The sequence below is a fragment of the Micromys minutus genome (genome assembly GCF_963924665.1).
Source record: "Micromys minutus genome assembly, chromosome: 5".
Taxonomy (NCBI): Eukaryota; Metazoa; Chordata; class Mammalia; order Rodentia; family Muridae; genus Micromys; species Micromys minutus.
This window is the reverse complement of record NC_137974.1, coordinates 4,707,770-4,732,176: the sequence shown is the minus strand read 5'-3', so window position 1 is coordinate 4,732,176 and position 24,407 is coordinate 4,707,770. Positions and strand designations below refer to the sequence as shown.

General features: G+C 44.9%; 1 protein-coding gene across 1 annotated transcript in view; it reads left to right on the top strand.

Moving 5' to 3' along the window:
* DGKH (diacylglycerol kinase eta) overlaps nucleotides 1-24,407 on the top strand; it is a 152,125-nt gene that overhangs the window by 61,186 nt on the left and 66,532 nt on the right. The window contains exons 3-4 of the mRNA XM_080917356.1: nucleotides 6,535-6,645; nucleotides 8,634-8,714. Coding sequence (XP_080773482.1) covers nucleotides 6,535-6,645; nucleotides 8,634-8,714 — 192 coding nt within the window. The remainder of the gene's footprint in view (nucleotides 1-6,534; nucleotides 6,646-8,633; nucleotides 8,715-24,407) is intronic.

The window sequence follows — 24,407 nt, the reverse complement described above, 5'->3', positions numbered from 1 at the left end:
GCACCCTGCACAAGGGTCCATCTCTGGGTAAAGATCACGGATGCCTTCTCTTCAGAAAAGTCAGCTGAATCAGGCTGTCAGTGCTCTTGAGAGTAAGAGCTGTTAGCACAGTGGTGTGAGGAAGAACCAGAGAAACAGAGGTGGGCAGGGAGATTCCAGGCAGCCACAGTGTGGTGGCATCAGAGGGAGGTATTTAGGTTTCAAAATAGGCAAATTAAAGGAGGAGGTTCAAAGCAAAGGGATCCTGGAAGCCACAGGTCAGAGGTTAGAGAGCATCACTTCTAGTCTTTCTGATGGCTGTGGATTTGCTAGTGCAGGCATCGAAGGCATAGAATATTCAGGGCTTCATTTTAAAAAATTATCTTGATGACCAAGGGAAGGATGGAAGTAGGTTATTTGTGTCTTTGTAAAATAGTGCTTGTATAAGAAAAGTAGATCCATTTGTGACTTCTTTATTTTTAAAAAAAAAAAACCAAAAACCAAGAAAAACCCCCTCTCAACTGTGCATTGTATTTAGCTTCTTCATTATTGTGAACAGAACTTTACAAATATCTCAATACTTGTACTGCTCCAATTTGAATTTCTCAATGATTTATTCCTAGGATAAATTTGATTTTAACAGTGTCTTAACACTGTCTATACCCGAGGATCCGAGGATTCTACCACAAGAGATTTGAGATGCTTCAGAAGGGGTGTACTCCCCTTGTCCCCTTCTTCCCATCTCTCCTTGGTAACCTCAAAATGTCTGGAAACGAGGCCACGGCAGAGGGACATGTCTGTTCTGTATGCTTTAAAACAGTTGTAGGGTGAAAAGTAAATACTTTGTACGTGAAAAAGAAACAGCAACTATTTCAAGAGGACAGATTGGCAGTAACTAATGTAGGGCCGCAGCCATGCTGCCGGAGCCTGCTTTCATGCAGCCTCCACAGTGGCCTTGTCTGGTCTGAAAGGCAGCCCTGTGGGAGATGCCAGGTGTTTAGGCTTGGGCTGGAGATACGGATGGCTCTTGTCCCTCACTGTGGTTTTCTTTCTATTACCAGGTTTAAAATAGATTCAGACACTGCCCCCTTTAAGGAATATTTTGCCAAGGGCATTGTTATTCCAGTGGCTTTTGGACTATTAGCTGCATTTTAAATTCTTTTAAAAATATATTTTTTTATTTTGCTAAAAGATATCACGGAACATAAAGTTTACTGTCTTAGCACGCACACGCACACATTTCAGTAGTGTTTAGTACGTAGTTACATTGTCCAGCAATATGGTCGTTAGTTAGTTACTTGGCTTGGTCCCTCTCTCTTCTTTTCTTATCTTTCCTCCCAGCCTTACCAATGCCTCCCCTACCCCACTGGTCCTCTTCATGACTTTTGCTTTTGTTGTGTGGCCCATGTTTAATCAGCCATCGACGTGGCTACTGGATTTGGTTATCCACTGGGGCCTGGTTATTAGTGGATAGACAACTGGAAGGCGGAAATTGTCTTCTTGCTCCGAATGTGTCCATAGGAAATGGTTTAGAGTGGAGTAGGACCTCACCCTCCAGTCTCTTCTCTGTCTTTGCTCAGTCTTTTTGCTTGTATACTAAAACTTCAGTCTTTTCAGACCAGAGAGTTTTCAAAGAAACTCACTTTTTACTTATGTTGAAGTAAGCTATATAAAATTGATTTTCTTCACTAAAATGACAACAATATTTTCCACGTTATCTCTAGATAAGCCATGAAGCATTTATGTTTTGTACATTTTTTCTTTCAAATCGAGACAAGTCTGTATCTTCTATCATAAACAAAGAGGAAAATGTGCAAGTCCTTTGACTTTGTGGATCTCCCCTGACTAGATGAACCATGAAGCAGAACACGTGTCCAGTGAAAAGCTTATAAAACATGCAAGCAACTAAGTTGTAGACCGAGCTTCCCATCTTAAGCACAGATGCTAAGTTAACATTTCTTCAAGGACTGACTGATCCTAGAATTACTCATGGGAGATTTCCTAAGTGTAGCCATTGATGCTCTCTTCCCTCATGTCTCATCACGGCTCTATTGCTGTGGAGAGACGTCATTGACCACAGCGACTGTTACGAAGAAGCCATTTAATTAGGGCTGACTTCAGTCGGTTATCATCATGTTATGGCAGAGAGCATAGTGCCACACAGGCATGGGGCTGGAGAAGCAGCCGAGAGCTACAACCTGATCCACAAGCAGAGAGAGATTGAGGGAGAAAGAGTCGGGAGGGGGAGGGGGCACTGAGCAATGGCCTTGGCATGGGCTTTTGAAACCTCAAAGCCATCTCCACATCCTCAGAGACATACTTCCTTCTTCACAAGGCCACCCCTTCCAATCCTTCCAATCCTTTCAAATAGTGCCACTCCTTGATGACTAAGCATTCAAATATGGTGGCCTGTTAGGGGCATTCTTATTCAAATCACCACACTATTGTAGTGTCTAATATCTTCCCGAATCCCCTCTCGACCTTTTCGTGTTGTTGTCCTTTTATGAGTCATAGTTATATTTCTGAAGCTCCAAGCAATGAAACAGAATAGATTAAGGCTGGAAACTGTTATTCAGAAATTGTAGGCTATTAAGGTGTAAGAAAGTACGAATTTCCATTGTCTCAAACTAAAATCAGATTACCCAGAGAATTCCACAAGGCTAATTACTATTTAAAATAAGCCATGCAGAGTGAAATTGTTACACACACACACATTTATATATATTTGTTTGTTGTTTGTTTTGTTTTGTGAGTTTGCATGCATGTGTGTGTGTGTGTGTGTGTGTGTGTGTGTGTACACGAGCACAGGTGTGTGAAGGCCAAAGATGTCAGGTGTCTTCCTCTTGGTTTTTGAGACAGTGGTTCACAGTGAACTTGCCACTTGCATATGTGGTAGGTTGGCTGGTCTGTGAGCCCTAAGGATTCTCCTGTCTCTGTATCCCCCAGTGCATCAGGATCAATTCTCTCACACCAAGAGCTTCAGTTCAGAAGTGGGGGGAGGAGAGATGTTTGCTCTTAAGTTTCCATCCTCAGTGGGAAGATGTGTCTGTGACAGCTTTGGAGCAGTCTCCTTGGGATCCAGAGACTCAATAAAGGCAGTTGTATGCCACCAAAGGTGTGTCCCCAGTGTGAGGCTCCTGGGTCACCAGCCTCTGTGTCATGACCTGGGACGCTGTCTCAACTCTGGAGTCTCTCTCAAAAGGAGTGTTCCGTGACCAGTGGCCATTTGTTCGAAATCTTTGTAATCAGACCTAAATAAAGTACAGTGTGAAGTGTCTGTTCTTTCTACCAGAGAAGGTTCTTGATGAGCGGTGACAGTTCCCCGCAGTTGTATTTTAGGTTTTTGGTAGAGGTCACATATGCTGCTTGGTTGCCCAAAGGGAAAGGCTAAGAGGTGGAAGTAGATGCTGCAGGTAGGAGAGCGGGGGTGTGGGGGGATGTGTGCCCTGTGGTGTCCTGTGACAGGAGAGCGGGGGATGTGTGCGTGTGGTGTCCTGTGACCTGTTACATGCTGCTTCCTTAAGCGAGAGTCTCTTCATGATTTATATCGTTCTGTTCGGGTTCTGGGAGGGAGAGCTTTTGAGATGAGCCATCTTGTGCAGCGCAAGGAAGGTGCCAGAATGTGGGCTGCTCGGATCTGTGAGGGGGTGACCCAGTGTGTGGCCACCACTTGCTCTGATCTTGGCATGCTGGCTTCTGAGAGCCCATCAGAGCTGTTTCTGGGAGGCCTTGACTTCAGGGGGAGCCTGGGTTTTCACCTGTTCGCCGTAGTTTCTATTGCATTCCTGATAGGAAATAAGAGTGGGACTTAGCCCCGCCCCCAGCCTCCATCCCCCTAGCAGCCGCCCATTTTGACCACTTTTCTGCCTTTAGCTGCCTGGGATGAAGTCTCCTGGCTTTTCTGTCATTGAGCGTGTCTCACATGTCTTGTAGAAGCTACTTACCTGCTTCAAACATTTCTCAGTGAAAGGCAGGTCCTCTCTCCAGGCTGGCCGATCATGACTCTGGTCTCCGGAACCTTCATGTCTTGATCCTTTCTGTCTGCTCCGGCGATTATTTGTCCTGACAGCAGCTAGCAAACACTTATTTACCTTTTCCAAGAAGCTCTTAGAATTCATGCCTGGAAAATACTGCCTGAACTTAATAGCATAATGATATCATCATAATAACACTTGGTCCCACTTGCTGAGACTGGCCTGGACTCTGTGCCGAATGTTCTCCAGTTGTTACTGTTTCACGAACCTAGAAGCAACAAGCTTGTAAAATTGGTATTGTTCTGGCTTTTGGAGGGAGGGGCGTGGGGTAGAAAATGTGGTCATAACGAAGTAGAGTGACCTAGATCTGTACTGTTCATGTGTCACAGAGCCTGGCTGGAAATCTGGCTGATTCTAGACCCGTTTCTCTGGTACCGAAATTTCAGAAGTATTTTGTTACCATTAAGATGCAGTGATTTCCCAGTGGATACTTAGAGCACATTGCAAAGTGGACATCTGACTGAAAATCAAAGCAAACATTAACATGACCTTATTGCTTTAGCAAACAACGTTTCCTCAGGTTTTCTAGCTCATTGACTATACAAGGCATTATTATAAAGCTTGCAAATAAATCCTGAAATCAGACATTCACAAAGTCTTCATTATCACCGGGAGTAGTTTGCAGGCATTGTGATTCTCCATGTGAGGTGGAAGTCACTGAGATCAAAGCTTAAAGGAAGCTGGACCCAGTGGTGTACTGTTGCAATCCCAGAGTTGGGGGGGCAGACACAGGAGGGCCTGTGGGGCCCCGGGGCCCACTAGTCAGCCAGGCCCATCTGTGTGGTGCAGCCCAGTGAGATGGTGGATGGCTCCTGAAGAATGACACCCACAAATATCATTTCACCTCTCCACAGGTGAACAAAAGTGCACACACATGTGCATGTATGTGCGCAACCAACATATAAACATGTACGGATGTGAACATCCTCGCCTGGCCCAAAGACTTGAGGGAAGTGCAAGAGTTAACCAGATGGCTCTCTGAGGGACCAGGTCGTAGGCATACCTGAGCCATGCTTTCCCTGGGCTGATTGTGAATGGAGGGGCCTGAGAGAGTCGGAGACTAGCTGTGTGTAGTTAGAGAAGTTCAGTTTTTTTTGCTGCTGACAGTGGAAGTGAACCGTGTAGTCATCAGGATCTAGTCCAGAGTCACAGAGGCCCACTGTGTCTTCCAGACCCTTCTCCTGCTGCCCATTGCAGACACATGCATTTGTTACACAATGCTCTCTGAAGACTTCTCGGATGTCTGTGCTGTCTTCTGTCTGTGAATCTGCTTCGCGCTGACAGAGTCCCCGGGAGAACAGTTGAAAGGAGGAAGGATCTTATTTTGGTTCACAAGTTTTCGAAGGTTCGGCAGGTGGTCAGTTGGGTCCATCGCCAGTGTCCTGTGGTGAGGTGGTGTGCTGTGGGAAGACACGCAGGGCTAAGCAAGGAGACAGAGACTGAGAGAGGTAGGGGACAAAATGTATCCACTTGGTGCCTCCCCCACCTTCCCCCAATGAATGACCTAATTTCCTGGGGAGGCCGATTCTTCTGTCTCCTGATGGCTCAGGAATAGATCAATGGATAAGTGAAGTTCACGCCCTCATGATTGATGTCTGTCCCAATCACTGCCGCACTGGTGACTAAGCCTTCAATATGTGAGCCTTTTAGGGCCATAACAAATTCCAGCCTCTCTACCTTTGTGTACCCCACATATGCTGACTTTGTTGTATAAAGGCCTTCTGCGGAGGGCACCCTCGACTCCCACTTGGGTTGCTGATGTTGATGCTGGGCTAGCACATGTACTGTTTCGCATCTGCGTTGGCTGTAAGAACAAGCATCCTTGTTTATTACACTAAGCTGTCCATTATGTCCTGGCAATATACTTTGTACAAATGAATATGAGGACATTAAAGACTTGTCTGAGTTCATCAGTTGCCTGTATTGCAGCTGGGAATGAAACCTGTTTCTGGCTCCAGAGGTCGTTTGCCTGAATAGTCAGCTTCTGACGCTGCACCTCTAACATTCTCACTGTATGCAAGCAGTGTGAAAGTCACTCTCTAGCGGATGTTAGTTTAGGTGCATGCGCCTTTTAAACTGTTCATAAACTATTTTGTTAATTTTTTTTCTTTGACAATTTCATTGATGAATTCTGGCTGTTTTCTACCCTACTTTCTTTATCTCCTTCTTAACGGAGCCCTCTCTCCCAACAAGTCTCTTACATTCATTTGTTTTGTTTTGTAACTGTCCAGAAGATCGTGGTAGATTTCTCAGGGGTATCCAGCTGGACACAATGACTCCAGGTCTCCTAGATGCTGTCGGTAGCCAATCCTACCTGTAAATGATCTTTGAGAACTATGTCAAATTCACTTTTATTTTCTGGCACTTAATGTACCTTCTCTCGATTGCCCTATGGTGTGAACAAAATATTCTCTCTTGTAATCTGTAAGATATAAGCCACGGTGGGAAGAATGCTAATGATCTTGTGTCTGGTTTGGGGTTTCATTTTCATCTTGTCATTATGGTTCTGTTTTGTCCCCAGACCAGTATTAAAGAAGGGCAGCTGCTCAAGCAAACCAGCTCTTTCCAAAGGTGGAAAAAGAGATACTTCAAGCTTCGAGGCCGCACACTTTATTATGCGAAAGACTCCAAGGTAACTCAAGAAGACTGCTCTCGGCACTGCTCTCAGACTATAAAGCCTCGGTTGTACAAGCTGCATTTGTCTTGGATTCATTATAGCTTAATTGTCCTCATAATATTTATTATAAATGTGGTCATCTTGCACCCCACCACAAGGGGGAGTTATCGAGTCAGTCCTATTCTTGAGGGATAATCTTATGGGGACCTAAGATTATCTAATATTGTTTGATTCCCCTTTCTTTTTCATTAAAATAAGTTATAAACAACTTAAAATAGATTCAAAACTTTGGCTTTTTTCCCTCTCCCCTTCTGAATTTTTCTGACTACAAGAGAGTGAGGGTTGCAGTAGAGGTGAGGAATTACATTCTGGGGTCAGACATAAACTCAGAGCTCAACTCACTCCCAGTTCACCGTGTGTTGGGGTTACCATGTGCTGCTGAGAGAAAGCTTAAGGCCATGCATGCCGAGTGCTTTCAGAATCCCTGGCATAAATAATGCTTTCGTTATGATAGACGTTCAGAGTGAGAAACATATTGTAATACAACTGAGACAAAATAATTTTTATATTACAGTTGAATGAAACAATAATGTAGATCCCTATTAAAACTAACATTTTAATGTTGCCTGGATGCCACAGAACTAATCATTTCCATTTTCAAAAGTGTATGTTCCTGATATAATCAGTAGAGCCATTAGTAGAAACTGAAAAACCAACCAGTCAAGAAACCTAATTGTTAGTCTGTGGAATGCAGTAGAAGGAATAGCTGAATACTTATGTTTAAGTAATAACAAAGTAATCTTATTTTTAAAGTCCGATGTTGACTGTTGTCCCTGGTCCGCTCCATCGTGTCATTGTGCATTGCCCTGTAGAGACATCAGCTTTGTGTTCGCCATGACTGTATGTCCAGTTAAGGGCCCTCAGCTAGTCCCATGTATGAGACGGTGAGTTTGTTCTCTGCTGAGATTGCTGGTGACTTTCCACCGCATTGCCTCTCCAGGCCTCCAGGTTGAGGTCTGTCTTCAGTGCGGTGAGCCTTGCTGTTCATCTGCTGGCTACGATGCACATCCCTTCTGGTTAGGAAGCAAGTCTGATTGAGTTAAAGAAAACTAGTGTAGCAAACAGCAAGGCCCTGGAGGTGTGGGAGTGGAACCTATCAGACAAAGGGGGCGATGTTTCTCTGCAGCCTTGGAGGTAGACTGCAGAGTCTACCTCCACGTGTGCCTGAAAGTTGAACAATGACTGACTCACTAAAAATGGGAAAGATATGTATTTACTCGTATGTACTAATGACTAATTTGTTCCTTTAAAAAATGCCAATTTTTTTCCCCAGAGCCTTCACCACTGACACTTTTCGATGAAAATAATGTTTAAGAGTTTGAAAGAAACAGTCAGTGTCTAAAGCATTCATTACCAAGATCTGAGCCAGGGCTAGTTCTCAGTCTACACTCAACAAACCTATGGGCCACAGCTTGCATGTGTGTGCATGTGTGTGTGTGTGTGTGTGTGTGTGTGTGTATGTATGTGTGCTTGTGTGTGTGTGTATATGTGTGAGTATGTGTATGTGTGTATGTGTGTGTGTGCTTGTGTGTGTGTGTGTGAGTATGTGTGTGCTTGTGTGTGTGTATGTGTATATGTGTGTGTGCTTGTGTGTGTGTATGTGTGAGTATGTATGTGTGTATGTGTGTATATGTGTGTGTGCTTGTGTGTGTATGTGTGAGTATATGTGTGTGTATGTGTGTGCACATGTGTGTGTGTGTCCCTCAGTTACTGCTCCATCACCATGACAGACAGGGCTAGCAGTCATTTGTGTGGAAGCTGCACAGCTTTATAGGGCAGCCGTGTCTCACGGTTTTGCTCATTCTCGAGACAAAATCATGCAGTGTCCCTAAGGTACCTCATTTTTGATCCCTAACTCTTGCCATTGCCTTTATGGCCACGGGCTGATGGTGAAGAGCCTGGAGCTGGGGCTCTGCATAACGTGTTTGTGTTCTTGTCAACAGTCCTTGATATTTGACGAAGTTGACCTCTCAGATGCCAGTGTCGCCGAAGCAAGCACAAAAAATGCCAACAACAGCTTCACGGTAGGTACGGTTATGTTCCCTGTTCAAGGCCTGGGGGAGGCTGTTCTAATGTTCGGTCCTCACCGACACCATCACTTCTGATGAATGTTTTATGTTCTAACACCAGATATATTATCCGTTTTGCCTCAGTAAACTTGGGTTTAAATGTTTTTTACACACACACACACATATATATATTTGAATATGTATATTTAAAATACATTCATACATAAAACACACACACACACAGTAGCCCATATCTATAATCCTAGCACGTGGGAGGCTGAGGCAGAAGAATTGCCGTGAATTTCAGGGCAGCCTGAGCTACACAATTAGACTGTGTTTCAGACATATGTAAATCTCCCTCTAGATTTTTCTTAGTTTAGGGAGCTGTGGTGGCTCTTCTCGCAGTGACACACTTTTTAACTCCCCTGTGATGCACTGCTTTTGCTAAGTCATCACACCCACCCACACTTCCAACCCTCCCACCAGGACATCCCCACTGCGACACTAGTGTCTGGTGGTTGGGTGCACGGAGCACGGGACAGCCAGGGAAGCAAACAGAAAGGACCGTGACAGAGGTGAGCGCTGGTGGGATAAGGCAGGAGAGGAAGCGAGTGGGTGCAGAGTCTGTCTTACTGATTTACGGGCGTGTGGGATAATTCATAGTGTAAACAGTGCTCTGCCGCTCCTTCTCCCCAGGGAGAGCTGAGTTTGAGAAGAGGAAAGCCAAGAATAGAATCCTGGGAAAATGTTAAAATGCAAGGTTGACCAGAAGGCTGAGCAAGAGCATTCTTAAGTGAAGAGTAGCGTCACCCCGGCGGTGATGTCATAGGACCCCAGCATCAGACAGTTCCAAGATGGAGGTTGCTAAATGTCAGGTGCTGTGGAGAGGGCAGGCCCGGGAGGAATCGAGAGGTGACTTGAATTTGTGAACTTGGGACTTGCGTGGTCACGTGGCTGGGGGTGGTTTTCAGGGCCGGGTGGTGTGCATTAGGCTGTTACTTTGGAGTGGGGCAGCAGGCTTCTTCCTGCGGCTTGGCTGTTAGGAGCCAGATACAGCCGGGGAGCATTTGGACGATGAGAGCATTGTGGTTTTGTTGCCCCTTTTTCTGTGCTTTAAAACCTTTGAATGTGTTTATATGAAGATCAGAAGGAGCTGTTCGATGGGGCAGGGTTGCTGACTGAGCTGATGGGTGTAAGAGGCAGTGTGTGGCGTGAGCAGAGCCGAGATGGGGGCAGGTGTGGGCAGCAAGAATGTGTATTTCAAGCCCAAATAGTGCCATTTTCTAGGTGAACCTGAAGACAAGGTTGTGTGGCTGAGTGGGAGCTCTGGAAGGCTTAGAATAGCTTCTGCAGAGAGCCAGCGCAGAAAGCATCGGGGACCTGTAAAGCCACTAAAGACTGGCTTTGTAGAGATGCCCATGCTCTCTGTGCTTATAGAATAGTCTTTCAGTTAATAGATAGCAAGCAAATGAATTGATCCAGAGCAGTGTGGTTTACAAGGCCTTGGGGCACAGGGGTGAAGATAATGCTGGGTGATGAAGCCTCAGCAGCTTATAGCTTCTTCTCTCTATGCTCAGTGTTGGAGGCTAAAACACTAGAAGGCAGAGGTAGCTTTGCCTCTCAGAGCAGGCGCCAGTAAACACGTGGAATGTAGCTTTCATGACCTTTTTTCTCCGTCTGGCTTACGTGTGAGACTGTTGTGTGCTGGTGGCTTCTCCTTGTGGCTCTTGAGACCCTACCTCTTCTCCAGTTCTTTGGCTTCTTTCATTCACAGAATATAAATTGACTTCCCATTATATCATTGGCATTTATGATAAGCAGAGAAATTCAGAAATGGAGATTATATCGATCTCCATTTACATATGTAAATATTCTATATTTACCTTTAAAGCTGAAATGTTGTTTATTATCCAAGTTAGGGTAGGGTAGCCTGAGATAGAATGTACCTTGCTAGCCCTACCATTGGAACTAGCGATTTGCCTTCCTCTAGGAGTGAACAAAGGATTTATCTGCCTGTCTGCCTGCCTATCTATCTATCTATCTATCTATCTATCTATCTATCTATCTATCTATCCATCTGTTCGTCCATCCATGTCACAGAGAGCTAATCTGGAGGAAGGACCGAGAGTTTGTGGTGGTTAGACTGATTTCAGGTATGGTTTGGGACTTAGACTATATACAGGCAAAAGAAATAGAAGCACCTGGGTTGGTAAAGATTATGCAAATCACTTGTGCAACTCTGCCTTGCCCCCAGCTGCTCTTGTTTATCCCTGTTATCAACAGAACTTGTCCCTAGCCTGCCCTGTACGTAGGTAAATCTGTGTTTTTATCATGGCCTCCCTGAGGGTAGGGACTCTGACTGTCTTTATACTTCAAAGTACTTTCCTCAGGAGTGTCTGTTGGCTTTGATATAGAAGGTCAAAGTTTCTATCAGCATGAGAAGACACAGCGGCTTGGGTATTTCAAACTGCTCTTTCTGAAGTTCATCACACTGGTGATGTAGAGGCAGGAAAGTGAGATAGAAACATGGTAGAACTTTCCACAGCATAAAATGGAGCAAAAAAAAAAAAAAAAGGTAATTGACAACCCTCCCGCTTAAATATTTAAATATCCTGTCTTCCTAGATCCTCTTGGCTGCTCCCGACACCGCTATTCTAGCTGGTTCATGTCAGAGGTTAATGGTGCAGTATGACGGGACTGCCGCTAAAGACTCTGGGAGTGGCCACATTCTGCCCTTCCTGAAGTCCCCACGGGTCATATATTGACAAGAAGTGGTGGTACGTGGGCAATGTATAAATAGTTGGTGGAAAATAGAAAATGTACGTTACACTTGAACAGCGAATGCTCAACTCTGCAAGGATAGCTTCCCTAGTGAGTGTCCCACAAAGCAGTGCAGCTGCCAACTTACCCTTGAAGCAGCTCAGAGTCCCTTCTGTGGTCAGGATCCATGAGTTCCATGAGGCCCGAGGACGCCAAGACTACAGCCAGCGGCTTGTGGGTGTGGCTTAAGACGTGTATACCGAGGGTCCTGCTTACAGCCTCCCAGTCCACACCTTCCTTTCCTCCCCGGTCATCAATGATTTTTTTAAAGTTGTCTAAATCATCATGGGCATTAAATCAGTTTTCTGCTATGGATTGCACCGTCATGATCACAGTAGATTTCAAAAGCTGCCCATCGATCTGACAGTCCCTGGGCTGAGAAGCAAAGCTGGACTCCTCTTCCCCAAGTCTCACACTGTTGGCAAATTAAAAAACTGGCAGATGAATTTTACAGATTTACTTATTATTTTTAATTACACTTATTTGTGTAGGGGTGGGTAGGTGTGTGTGCACACTCTGGTATGTGGATGTCAGAGGACAACACTTAGGAGTTGGTTCTGTCCTTCCAGTGTAAGTTCTGGGGGATTTGAACTCAGGTCCTCAGGTTTGACAGCAAGCGCCTTTCCCCACTGCACCATCACATGAGCCCCCACACCAAATTTTAATGGTCTTAAATTGGGCTTTTTTTGTTAGTTTTGAGTAGGCTTTGTGGAGGCAACCACTAAAGCCTGCTAACATTGAAAGCACCTTTCTGTGACTTCGGGTGGCGGTGCTGCAGCCAAGGGGTAAAAGAGGACAGTCACAGATACCCTTCCCAGTAAGTGAATAAAGGAGGTTGCTGTTCACTAAGTTATCGCTAGCTTAAATTCTCCTGTGATGGGCAGAATTTTCTGTTATAAAGTCACAAAACCTGGGTTTGGCTTCTAGCTCAGCCCTGTTACCCAACCTAGGCCACATGAGTTAACCTCTTTAGATCCACATTTCCTCAAGTCTGTTGAGAGCCACAGCAATAAAGTATCTGCCTTCTATGGCCCTGAATATCAGTTAATGTATAGAGTACCCAGGGCAGTATTGAGCACGTGCCATTTAGTGGATGGTAGTGGCTTTTATTCCGAACGCAGTGTCTATCTTTCCCTTCACAGTTGGCACTATGTGGCCAACTCATGAATGTTTGGGAACTTCAGAGGCTATTTAGATGAATTCCATCTTGAGAAAACATTGTATCCTTCCTGTCTTTGAGAGGTTTAGGGAAGATTTATGTCTACTTTTTGTTCTAGGTTAATAAGAATGATTGGTAAAAGCAACCAATTAGCAGTGACATGCCAGTCATAGATTATTAGGGCAATGTTATTTACTGATGGAGGGCTTTGGGATGATTTAAACACTGCCCCAAATCACAGCTTTTTGGAGCTGTTCTGTGGGTCCTTTAAATTTTAGTGAAGATTAAGATAAACTTTGGATAAGTGTTTCCTCATTTTAAAGAAGCTGCATTGGTATTTAAATCTTCTGAGATGACAGGGGCTAGGCTTTGTGACCCAGGTCTGTAATCACACTTGATGGCTGAGTCACAGGTCTCAAGTTCTTGATGAAACCTCTCTGGAGAAGCCCTTATACAGAGAGAGATGTGTTTCCAGATGATCCCAAATCAAGTGGAAGTTGGTGTGCAAGCAGCTTTCAGCGTCCCGTTCCTTCCGATGAGGAACCCTGGGCAGAACAGCTCTTTGTTCTTCCAGAGAAAAACATAAAGGCTTCTGCTCACGTGGCCAAACATTTGATGCAGTCAGACACCCAGGTGCAGATGCACTGAGAATTGAACTTCACACGGCTCAATGGAAAATGCTAAGGAAGGCTAGATTAACCAAAGACTCTGCACACAAACACCCCATGAGGCTTTCTGCCATCTTTTGCCACCTGGCCCCAGTGCCTACGGCCTTTGATCCTCAGTAATCGCAGACAGGCAGAGGTGGACTCCTCTCCTCTCCCTTCGCCCAACTTTTGTCTTACGTCTTCTTGTGAGACAAGGTCCAACTAAGTTGCTCAGATGCATTAGCCTTGCAATTGTCTTGCCTCGTCCCTGCACTGAGCCTAGAACAGAAGAAGAAAGCCCAGTAAGTGTTACTGTCTCCTTTCTCTGTGCCCTGCTCTTCAGACATGGGGGAGGGGCATCTAGTCCTGTGCCCGTAGAGCTGATGGGCAGCTGTTGTGACGGAGCTCAGCCTGTGAGCCCAGATAAGTCCTTTCTCCCACACTTGCTTCTCATGAGGTGTTTGGTCACAGTGCCTGGAAAAGATGCCACTATTAGATTTGATTCTGATTCTCACAGGAGGATATGAAGTGTTTTTACTTTCAAAGAAACCGTCAAGAAGGAGAGCATGCTGTTGTGGGCCTTGCGGCACAGGAATTCTGCATCCATGCCGTCTTTGGCAGAGCAGCCTGGGTTTCCTGGGAAGGAGAAGTATTCCCCACAGTTTGTTTCTGAAGTGCTTGCTTTCTGTTTATGCCGCTCTTCCTCAGCTTCCTCGAAGTTGACATTGCATAGCTGTGTCTCTGCCGAGGGACATCACATCCTTTGATCAACTGTCTCTCTGCAGAGGGACATTGCATCCTTTGAACCTAAGAAAGGGTCAGTTTGTTTTCATCCAGTAACATCTCAATATTTAATCCTGAAGGAAAAGACTGGAACTGGCCTTTTCCCATGTGATCTGCGGAAGAATGTCGTGTAAAAGGTACATAGATAATCACCCTAATGAAGGATCCCTTAGCTAAACAAGTCACCTACCCTAGTTAATAACATGGATTCCTGTGCTATATGTTTTATACCTGACGAGCTGTTTAATTTTTTTATACCAATCCAATGAAGCCATACTACTGTATGGGCAAGAAACAGAGAGGACAGTCTCTAAATCATGGAAGCCACGTGGGCGGTTGCCTCGGTCTCTACTCTCCGCCTCTCTGCTGACCTCCTTGCTTGTTATTTAAATCTCTGTGGCGAGGATGGTGATCCTGTTGTCGGTCTCCTGGGTTCAGCTGTCTTTTCTACGTCAACTCAGTGAGAATCTTAGGCTACACTACCCAATGTATAGGACACACATGCTGGCCAGACTACAAATCTAGAATATTTCCCTACATTCTGGGCGCTGGATCTTAAAGAGAAATGTAGAAGAAGGTGGGCGGTATTCTAGAACTGCTTGGGAGTCTTGGGATTGGATGGCATGTAAGGACTTTTTTAAATTAAAACTTTGGATATAAATTGGAGGAGGATGATGATGACGATGATAAAATTGGGAATATAGGCAACATGGGCCCAGCAGGTTACAGATCTTGTCACGCAAGGCTGGCAAGTTTAGTTCAGTCCTCAGAGCCCATGTAAAGGTGGAAGCGGAGAACTGACTCCACAGAGCTGTCCTGTGACTTCCATACATATATATATATATACCTGCTGCTGATGGTGGTGGTGGTGGTGATGGTGGGGGTAGTGACAGTGATGGTAGTGATGGTAATGGTAGTGATGGTGGTGGTGGTGGTGGTGGTGGTGGTGATGGTGGTGACATTCTTTAAGTTTTAAAGTTTTCAGAGAAAGTTTTGTATAGGAAAGGCAGTGATGGGTTTGTGTGGTTGAATCCACAGAAGGTTGACTTCAGCTCAACATAAAAGAACTTTCTAGCTAGAATCATCGAATAGAACAGGCCCGTTGTGAGGTAACGACCTTGCCCATTGTTGGAACTCTGTAGTCTCTTCTTCCCTGTCAGCAGAAAGGGGCTTCCACAGTCTTCAGGACGGGCCCAGGCTCAGAGCTGAAATGAACCTCTCAAGGTTGGGCGAGGAAGACCTGTGTAAATATGGGGCTCTTGTTGGTTTAGATAGTCACAGAAGCATGGACTGAAACGACTGTGAATGTCACCCCTCACCATAGGCTGGGCCATGATCCCACGCAGCAAGAACTCAGTGAGCTTCCTTCAAGAAGGCTTTGAGGGGTCAGTGACCCGGTGTCAGTGACAGGAGCAATGAGCCGCTCGCTGATGGAAATAAATTCCCCTCTAGCTTCAAATGCTGCGGCTTCACTGACTCCCCAGCTTGGCGCTTGGCACAGAAAGTAAAGCTAGTACAGATTTGTGAACTGGATGCATTAATGACTGATATTTATAAACTTATTGTTTTCTTTGGGTAAGCAGTAGCCTTTCATGTTTAACACAGAATTTCACGTAGGCACAGAATTTCCCCCATTTCCCTCTATGATGTTTGGGTTTTTATAATATCACTGTAAGTATCTGCATCTTCATGAAATTTTTATATTATATACAGTGACTCAGGTAGTTTTTAAACCAGTAAGTCTTACAGATATGATTCATTGCAGTGGTCTCAGCTTTGATTACATAACTGTTGGAATCCTAAGAGTAAGCCAGCCTAATTATTTTATATCTATGTTGATTAAAATATTTTATGGTACTTTAAAATGGTTCCTTGTTAACATACTGTTAGAAGCTGAGGCAGGAGCGTTGCCGTGAGTTTGAGGCCAGTCTAGGCTACAGCAGACCAACTTTTCTTTTTCATATCACTGGGCCTGTTGCCAGGAATGTATGAAACTGGTGTCCTAAGTGGGCTTTAATCTGAGGCACTCTGTGCAAGACCAGTAGGGCATTTCTGTCTGGATGAAGGTTCTCATACTTGGTGTCTTAGAGGACTGACCTCCCTAGTGTTTCTGTCACATTGCAGTGCCCTGTGAATGTAGCATGCCACACAGCCTTCTTGGCCTTGGGACAAATGATAAATCTATTTCCTGTGGATGTTTCATGTTCAAGGCCCTTCATCCGTTCCAAATACATGGTTGTGAGCTGATGACAACACATTCACCAGGGCCTGCAACTGACCTGTATAATTACGTATACGGAGTTAAACATTAAGAGCCACCCTTTTCCTGTAGAACTTTGTGGGTACTGGTAAGAGTCCCTGTCTCAGGTACTGAAGCAGCAGCCACAGTCTCTATGGTCACCCTGCTCTGCTTCTCACGAGGTGTTTGGTCACAGTGCTTGGACTAGGAGCCTAATGCGGGCAAATGTGTTACTGGCCGTAGTAACAATCTTAAAAATAGAATGTTAAGTATCTGGATATGTCCAAAGAGGGCCTGCTAGGTGACAGCCTTCTGAATGAGGCAGCAGGACTCTGAGCTGCAGAGGCCCTGCATCCTGAGATATGTGCTCTGAAGAATAGAGCAATTCTCAGACAGCACAGATTTTAGCTTCATCGGACAATTTAAAGTATCAACCTTTAGGTTTTAAAAATGTATCTTAATAATTATGGTCTATGTTGAATGTTAAAAATTAAAATAGTACTAAGGAAAGCCTGTTATTTTTCAAGATCTTAGTAGTTGAAGGTATTTATTATACAGGGGCAAATCATACCTTTGATTCCGAAAGCTCTGGTGTATAAACCATAGTGAATAGCACGTATGTAGCTACTTTTCATTTTGTATCTCACCCCATTACCTCAGTGACCCCGGGGAATGTTCCTTCTTCCGGTAAACAGGTTAAAGGGGCTGAGAGGTTCAGACAACTCACTCAGGTTGAACTTTTTTAGTCATCTAATAGCATAATTCATATTTAAATTTTGAGTGTTGTCTGTGAGGATGATTGGCATGTTAGAATTTTCAGGCTCATGGGATGGTAGTAACCTGGCAAAGGTCTGCGTTTTAGAAATTATTTTATATTTATGAATATTTCCCAGCCTATGTGTATACACACCATGTGTAGGCCTGGTGTCCACAGAGACCAGCAGAGGGTGTCTAGTCCCTTGGAACTGTAGTTACTGATTGTTGTGAGCTGCCACATGGATACTTGGAACTGAACCTTTGCAAGAACTGCCAATGCTCCTCAGTGCTGAGCACTTTCTCCAGCTCCAGGGATCACCATTGTTAATAGGATGTGTTCTAATCTATCCATTCACGGTGAACCTTCATCATCGATTAAGCATAAAGATCGTAGTTAGGGAACAGTTAGCAGTGAGTAGAGAACTTGCTTATTGTCTAGCGTCAAGCCCTATGCTGGTTGCTGGGCTGTCCCTATTAGACAACTGGGGAATAGCCACTTTACTTAGTGTCTTAGGGAGGAATCCAGTTTTCTGAAAAAGTCACTAAGTTAGATGTTGCCAGAAAGAGGTTTTCCATAAATGGTGATGGTAATGGTGGTGGTGGTGGTAATGGTGGTGGTGGTGGTGGTGCTGGTGGTGATGGTGGTGGTGCTGGTGGTGATGGTGGTGGTGCTGGTGCTTCTGGAGGTAGTGCTGGTGCTTCTGGTGGTAGTGATGGTGCTGGTGTTGATGGTGGTGATGATGGTGGTAGTGATGGTGATGGTGCTGGTGGTGGTGATGGTGGTGATGGTGGTGGTAGTGATGGTGATGGTGGTAGTAATGGTGCTGGTGCTGGTGGTGGTGATGGTGGTGCTGGTGGTGGTAATGGTGGGGGTAGTGATGGTGATGGTAGTGATGGTGGTGATGATGGTGGTAGTGATGGTGCTGGTGGTGGTGATGGTGGTAGTGATGGTGCTGGTGGTGGTGATGGTGGGGGTAGTGATGGTGTTACTGCTGCTGCTGGTGGTGGTGATATTCTTTAAGTTTTTGTAGAAGTTATTGCCTTATCCATTTTTGTGCTCTTGGACACCATCCACATCTTGATTCCTGATGACAGAGATGGGTTTGTGTTAGTGCAGGACAGCTGACAGACTGGCCTCAGTGTAACAGTGACCTCTCTGATGACCATTGATGACCTGCTGTGGACTTCCATTCTCACTGGGCTCAGCAGCTGAGACCTGTTGGTGGGTGAGCTAAGGAAGCCAGACAATCCTGAAACCCAGGCTGCATTGGCTAACCAGGGTTGAGTGGGAGGGTCCACCAGCCCTCCCAGGACCCTCTCAGAAGCTCCCACACACTGCCAGGGAGCTCTAGGCCAAAGTCTTTTCGTTTTGAGAGAAAACAGGCTAGTAACAAAGAACTGTTAAGAGCCTAGAGGATATCATAATGAAGGATATCCTTGGCTATCAGATGTCTGAAACAGTGGTCCCTAAAGAAATTAGAGTTTCCCTGGGAACCTTATTCTGGCAGACAAAATGCTGAAGCCTGGTGCCAGCCAGAGGAGGAACTTGTCTCTAAGAAAGAGATTTCACGCATAGTTCTGACAATTGGTCAGACCAACTTGCAGGAGAGACAGGAACCAAATCAGTGATAGAGACTGAGAGTACACTGTGGCCAGAATTGCTTAGGTATGTGTGTGTGAGTGTGTGCATGCGCGAGGTTTTCAGTTTAACCTAAATTGTACATTGAGACCCCGAAGATGGACTTCAGGATTCTGGAACTCGTTGCTTCTTCCCAGTGTGACCATGTCTTCCTTCTGCTCTTCAGCTAGACAGGCTGGCCAGTAAGCCCCAGAATTCTCCTGTTCCCTTCCCAGTGCTGGGATTACGGGTGCCTGCTTTCCCTTTCAGCTTTTATGTGAGCACTGGGGTAGACTTTGGCCCCCTATGCGTGCTTGGCAAGCTCTCTACTGACTGAAGCATCTTTCCAGTTACGTTCTGGTTTCTGCGTAAACCTTGTTAATTTTCTTTGTCAGAGTCCCATCAATCAGTAAACATCACGGTGACTGGAGTGTTGCAGAGCCACGTTTGTTGGGAGCAATTGTGCTGTCTGCAGGGCAGTTGTGCCTTCTTGGAGGCTTTGTAACATTTCACATTACTGTACTTAACAAGCTTCTCATGATGGGTAGAGTTATGTCCACTAGCAAGAACTGAAGTTGTTATTCTCAAAGTGATTGTATAAAAATATCTGATAGATTCTAACTTGGGAGTTAATGTAAACAGGACACACATTTCACAAGAAGGGACATAAAGGAATTGCTTCCGTCTTGCTCGAGCCTTCCCTGCCTCAGCCTCAGGATCAGATGGATAGTGTGCCATTCTGTGTCTGTTTGCCAAGGGTGCATTACCTGGGCATCGACTTCACATTGTTGTAGCAAAAGACTGGAAAGAACCCCAGGGATGTCAATCAGAGAGGACTGACAGAAAACGGTCACCCGAGAATTCAGTACATCCATTTGAGTCAGCTGTGTGTGTAACAGTACAGGGCTGAATTCCGCATTTTATTCCGGGAGAAAAACCCAGATATAGACCAGTTAAGATTTCATAATATCACTGTGTGCTGTGTATGCACTCCGTTTTGTGTATTTAAGCTTCACGAGAGCACATAGTTCTCATGCATAGAGAGATGGTCTCTGAAGACATACACAAGGAAGCTGGACAGTGTTTATCTGTAGAAAGGGAAGTTGGTAACTGAAACAGGCCTAAGCATCAGACAGTTCCATTCTAATTTCTATCAAGAATTATGTATTATCAACTTTCTTGGCAGCTTCTCGTCTGATGCACTAGACAAGAGCTGGCACTTAGCTTGGGAAGCACCTTGGGCAATACTGTTGGAGTCTGGCTGTCTACCACGGGAAGGAAGAAGTGGACAGGAGCCCTGTGCAGAGACTAGAGGGCTGTGTCCCAAGTGTGGTGAGAGAGGAGGAAGCTAATGCAGAGCTGGATCTGGGAATAATTTGTGCTTGAATCAAGGGTAGGTAATAGATATGAAAGCAGGTTTGAAGGAGTGAAAACTGGACGGTATGAATTTGAAGTAATTGTAAGATCTCCTGGGAACATCAAGTAGGCAATTATAGAGGTGCGTCCAACTCTATCAAAGTGATTGAGGGTTGTTATTTCCATGGCTTGTTTTAAGTTTACAGCCAAGTCAAGTATCCTTAAGTTTGAGCATGGACTAATGGAAAATTTAAAGAAGTGTCCCATTTTGTAGTGAGCAGTACAAAGCAAGAGAACTATTTTGTTTTGAAATTTCCCGTTGCACATGTGGCCTGTACAAAGCCATTTACAGTTACAAAGCAAAGAGCTTGCGCCAGGGGAAAGAAGCTAATGCATTGTTCCAGTCTCAGGCACACTCTGAAAATACTAAGTGAATGGTCACACTTTTAATGTGCCCATTAACTAATACCACTAATTTACAGTGGGTGTGTCTGTAGGAACCTACGTAAGTAATTCCTGGAACACTGTGATTCTCAGCCTTACAATTAATGCAGAAAATTCTGTTTCTCACATACACTGTAAAACCCCCAATGCCATGTCAGATTGTGTACCTTGCAAATATTTTGTTCCTTGAGGGTACCTGGTTTTTAGTGACCTTTTTATTAGTCGATGAAGCTATGATTATGATCATTATGATTAATTTTTGGCAGAGGCTTTCTTACGTTTTTATTGTTCATCTTTAAAAGCACGCATATATCTATAGGGCTGTGTATATGTGCACGGTACATATTTATAGGTGCCTGTGTGTGTATGTGCATGATACATATGTATAGGTGCCTGTGTGTGTGTGTGTGTGTGCATGATACATATGTATGAGTGCCTGTGTGTGTGTCTGTGCATGATACATATGTATAGGTGCCTGTGTGTATGTGTGTGTGTATGTGTGTATGTGCATGGTACATATGTATAGGTGCCTGTGTTTTTGCATGTGCTCACGCACATATGTGTGCTGTGCTTGCATGTGTGTACATCAGAGGACATTGTTGATTGGCTATAATCCTTCCGGTCATACATAGCAGGTTGTTTTTTGAAGCAGAGCCTCTCACTAACCTGGAAGTCATTAGGTGTACTGTTCTGCCTGGCCAGAAAGTCTGGGGAATTTGTTGTTTCCAACGCTTGGGTCTGGAGTTAGAAGTGCACAGCACCATGCCTGCCTTTGGGACCTGGAGACTAAAACTCAGCTCCTCCTATTTGCAAGGCTGGCACTTCACCATCTGTCCAGTACCCACCATTATTATTTGAATAAGAGAGAGAGGGTGTGCACACTTGCCTGAGCTTCCAGACTGATCAGCACAATCGTTCCCATTCTTCCGTGTCTGATGGCTCCACAGGTAGAAGACTTTAGGTCAAACCCAATTCATGTCCTTTGCTGACTTCTAAACCTTTGTTTAGAGCTTTAGCGTCATACCAGGAAAACAGAGATTACTACTTCTTGATTATACCAGCACAATGAGGATGTATTCTTGGCCTGTTACAATTGTTCCATAAATAACTCTTCATAACATGCAGACTTACACAATTTTACACGGACACTATCTAACCTTGCAGCCGTGTCCCATGCTATTAATGCTGACTCTAGCATGTGACTCTAGCATGATCCTCCTTTCTAGCATGTGCTGAGATCCTAATGGAATGTTCCAGCCATAGCTGCCTCTCTGCATCCTAGCTCACACTTCTCATGCCTTTCCCACTGTTGAGGAAAATTTTAGTTTTATGCTATTTTTAAAGTTTACATAAAACTTAGTTTTTAGTACTTGATATTTTTGTAGAAATGCTAGGGGAGAGGAGGAGAGAGAGAGAAGAGAGGAGAATATGAGGAAGTCTGTGTATACATTAGTACTGAGAGGGCACTAAATTCATGTCTATTTCTTTCAGGGAAATTGGCATTAAATTTTGTTTTACATTAAGACAGTTAAAAAAACAACTCCAGCTGTAGATGCAAGTTAGATTAACATGGAATGCAATACTGCCCCTGACTTCTTAGTCTTGAAAGAGGCGTGAGCTCAGATTTGTTCTGTTTTGTGGGTGCTGAGGGTTAAACTGAAGGCTTCAGGATAAACATACTGGGCCACCAAGATATACCCCTAGCTCCAAGAACACTTTGTAATGTGTGAGGGGAGACAAGCTGACTTTCTCTTAAGAAAAGCCTCTGACTTCATGAATTATGGAAGTTGAATTTGATAGCTGTTATCAGTCAGTACGCCTTTCCCATCATATACAATGCTCAAAAGCCTCAATTCATTAGCTTCTGTGGACATTTAGTTACACCAAAAAGGAAGACGACATATTTGTGGGAAGTGAGTTTGGTCTTGGGAAGGAGGTGGGAGGCCAGACACTTGGTCAGGGGGTGTTAGAGTTGAGGGCCAACCATTGCTTAGTATATTCGTATTTGTAAGGAGACTGAGACCCTCATGTGTTCCACTTTATCCCTTAAAGAGTTTAGGTTGGGGTTCAAAACCTATCAGTGTTTTCTCAGTTTGCTTTCTGTCATGATCAACACCATGACTAAAAGCAAGATGGAGAGGAAAGAGCTTATTTGGCCTCCACTTGCAGGTCACAGTTCAGCACTGAGGGAAGTGAATGTGGCCACAGGTCGAGAACGGAGGATGGAGCCAAGCAGCGCTGCTGACTGGCTCACCTCAGAGGCTCAAGTGCAGCATCCTGTCTTACACGGCCCACCTGCCTAGGGATAGTAGCAGCGCACAGTAGGTGGACCTCCTGTACCAGTTAGTCACCAAGAAAATGCCTCACAGATGTAGTCGCAGGCCAGTCTGAACGAGGCAGTTCTTCATTCGAGGATCCCTCTTGCCATGTGTATAAAGTTAATGTTGGAGATTAGCCACCACGGTCATTTGAAATGGGACACATTTAAAACACTGGGGAACACAGGACGGCTCTCTGATGGCTGCCTCTTGCCCCGCCCACTCCCTGTTCCTCATTTTGTCTGTTGCTCCATCCATTCTCTTCCCTCCTACCCGAGGTGAAGAGGCAAAGCTCACCTCGTCACACCACACTTCCGTGGACATCCCTGCGGCTACGGAAGCGAGGCTGCTGTGAGGGGAACTCAGTGCAGCTGTGCAGTTTACCACTGCGCAGTGAGGGCCCAGCTTGTCGCTTCATTTTCCTCACCGTGACACCACTGTGGCTGTTTTTGTGTCTACATCAGAAATGACAGACTGTGGAGAGATCACCTGATGTTTGAGACAGTGGGGGTCAACGAGGCAGTGCCTTTCTGCCCATGTCCCTCTGTCATTCACTGACCTAGAATAATCGCTTCTGTACTTTAAAAGTTCCCATCAGAAGTTACTCTTCAGTACGTGTGCTTCTGTCTCCCTTGGTCCTTGTCACAAGTGAATAGTGTTTGGTTTGATGCTGCTACAGAGTTCTCCACATCAGTGTAGTTGTGTATGAGGATTACTGGCTTTGTAGAAGGTACATAGTCTTCAGGCCAGATAGATCAGCGGGCACAGCGCAGACTTCCTTTGTTCTCAGTGCCTGTGATCTGAGATTGCCAGACTCCATGACAGGGATCCCCACCCCCATCACGGATTTGTAAGTTTTTATTTTAGTCAGTTCAGTGAAAGTGACTGGCCAGGGAGAAGCAAAAGCCCAGGAGGCATCTTTGTGCACAAATGTAAACGTGGCTTGTTGTCGACCTTCCACAGGGAGTGATCCAGAGCCCTGTTCACGGTGTGCTGCCTAAACAGAACCTTTCTTAGTATTTTGTCTGTAGATTAGTACTGGTGTGTGTGTGTGTGTGTGTGTGTGTGTGTGTGTGTGTGTGAATTTTATCAGTGTTCTGCAGCATTTTTATAAATCATTTTATTTCTCCTTGGATATGGTAAAATTTGTTTCAGAACTTCAGTGGAACTTCTTTTTCTCCTTGACTGCTCAGAGGAGATTCTGTACTGTTCACACAGTAAGTGTGTGGATATCGAATCAATTTGAGAAGCACACCTTTTTATTATTAGTTTTAGTTCTTTCTTTCCAAGACAAGAGTTTCTCTGTGTAGCCCAGGCTGTACTGGAACTTACTATGTAGACCAGGCTGGCCTCGAACTCAGAGATCTGTCTGTTTCTGCCTCCCAACCAAGTACTGGGATTAAGGATGTGCACCAACACCACCTGGCTTGTGCCTTCTCTTTTAAAAAGTTTTCTTCTGTCTGTGCACTAACAGTACTAACAGAGGCCAGAAGAGGATTCCAGAGGCCCCGGAGCTGGAGTGCAGACGGCTGTGAGCCATCATGTGGGTGCTGGGGGTTGAATCCAGG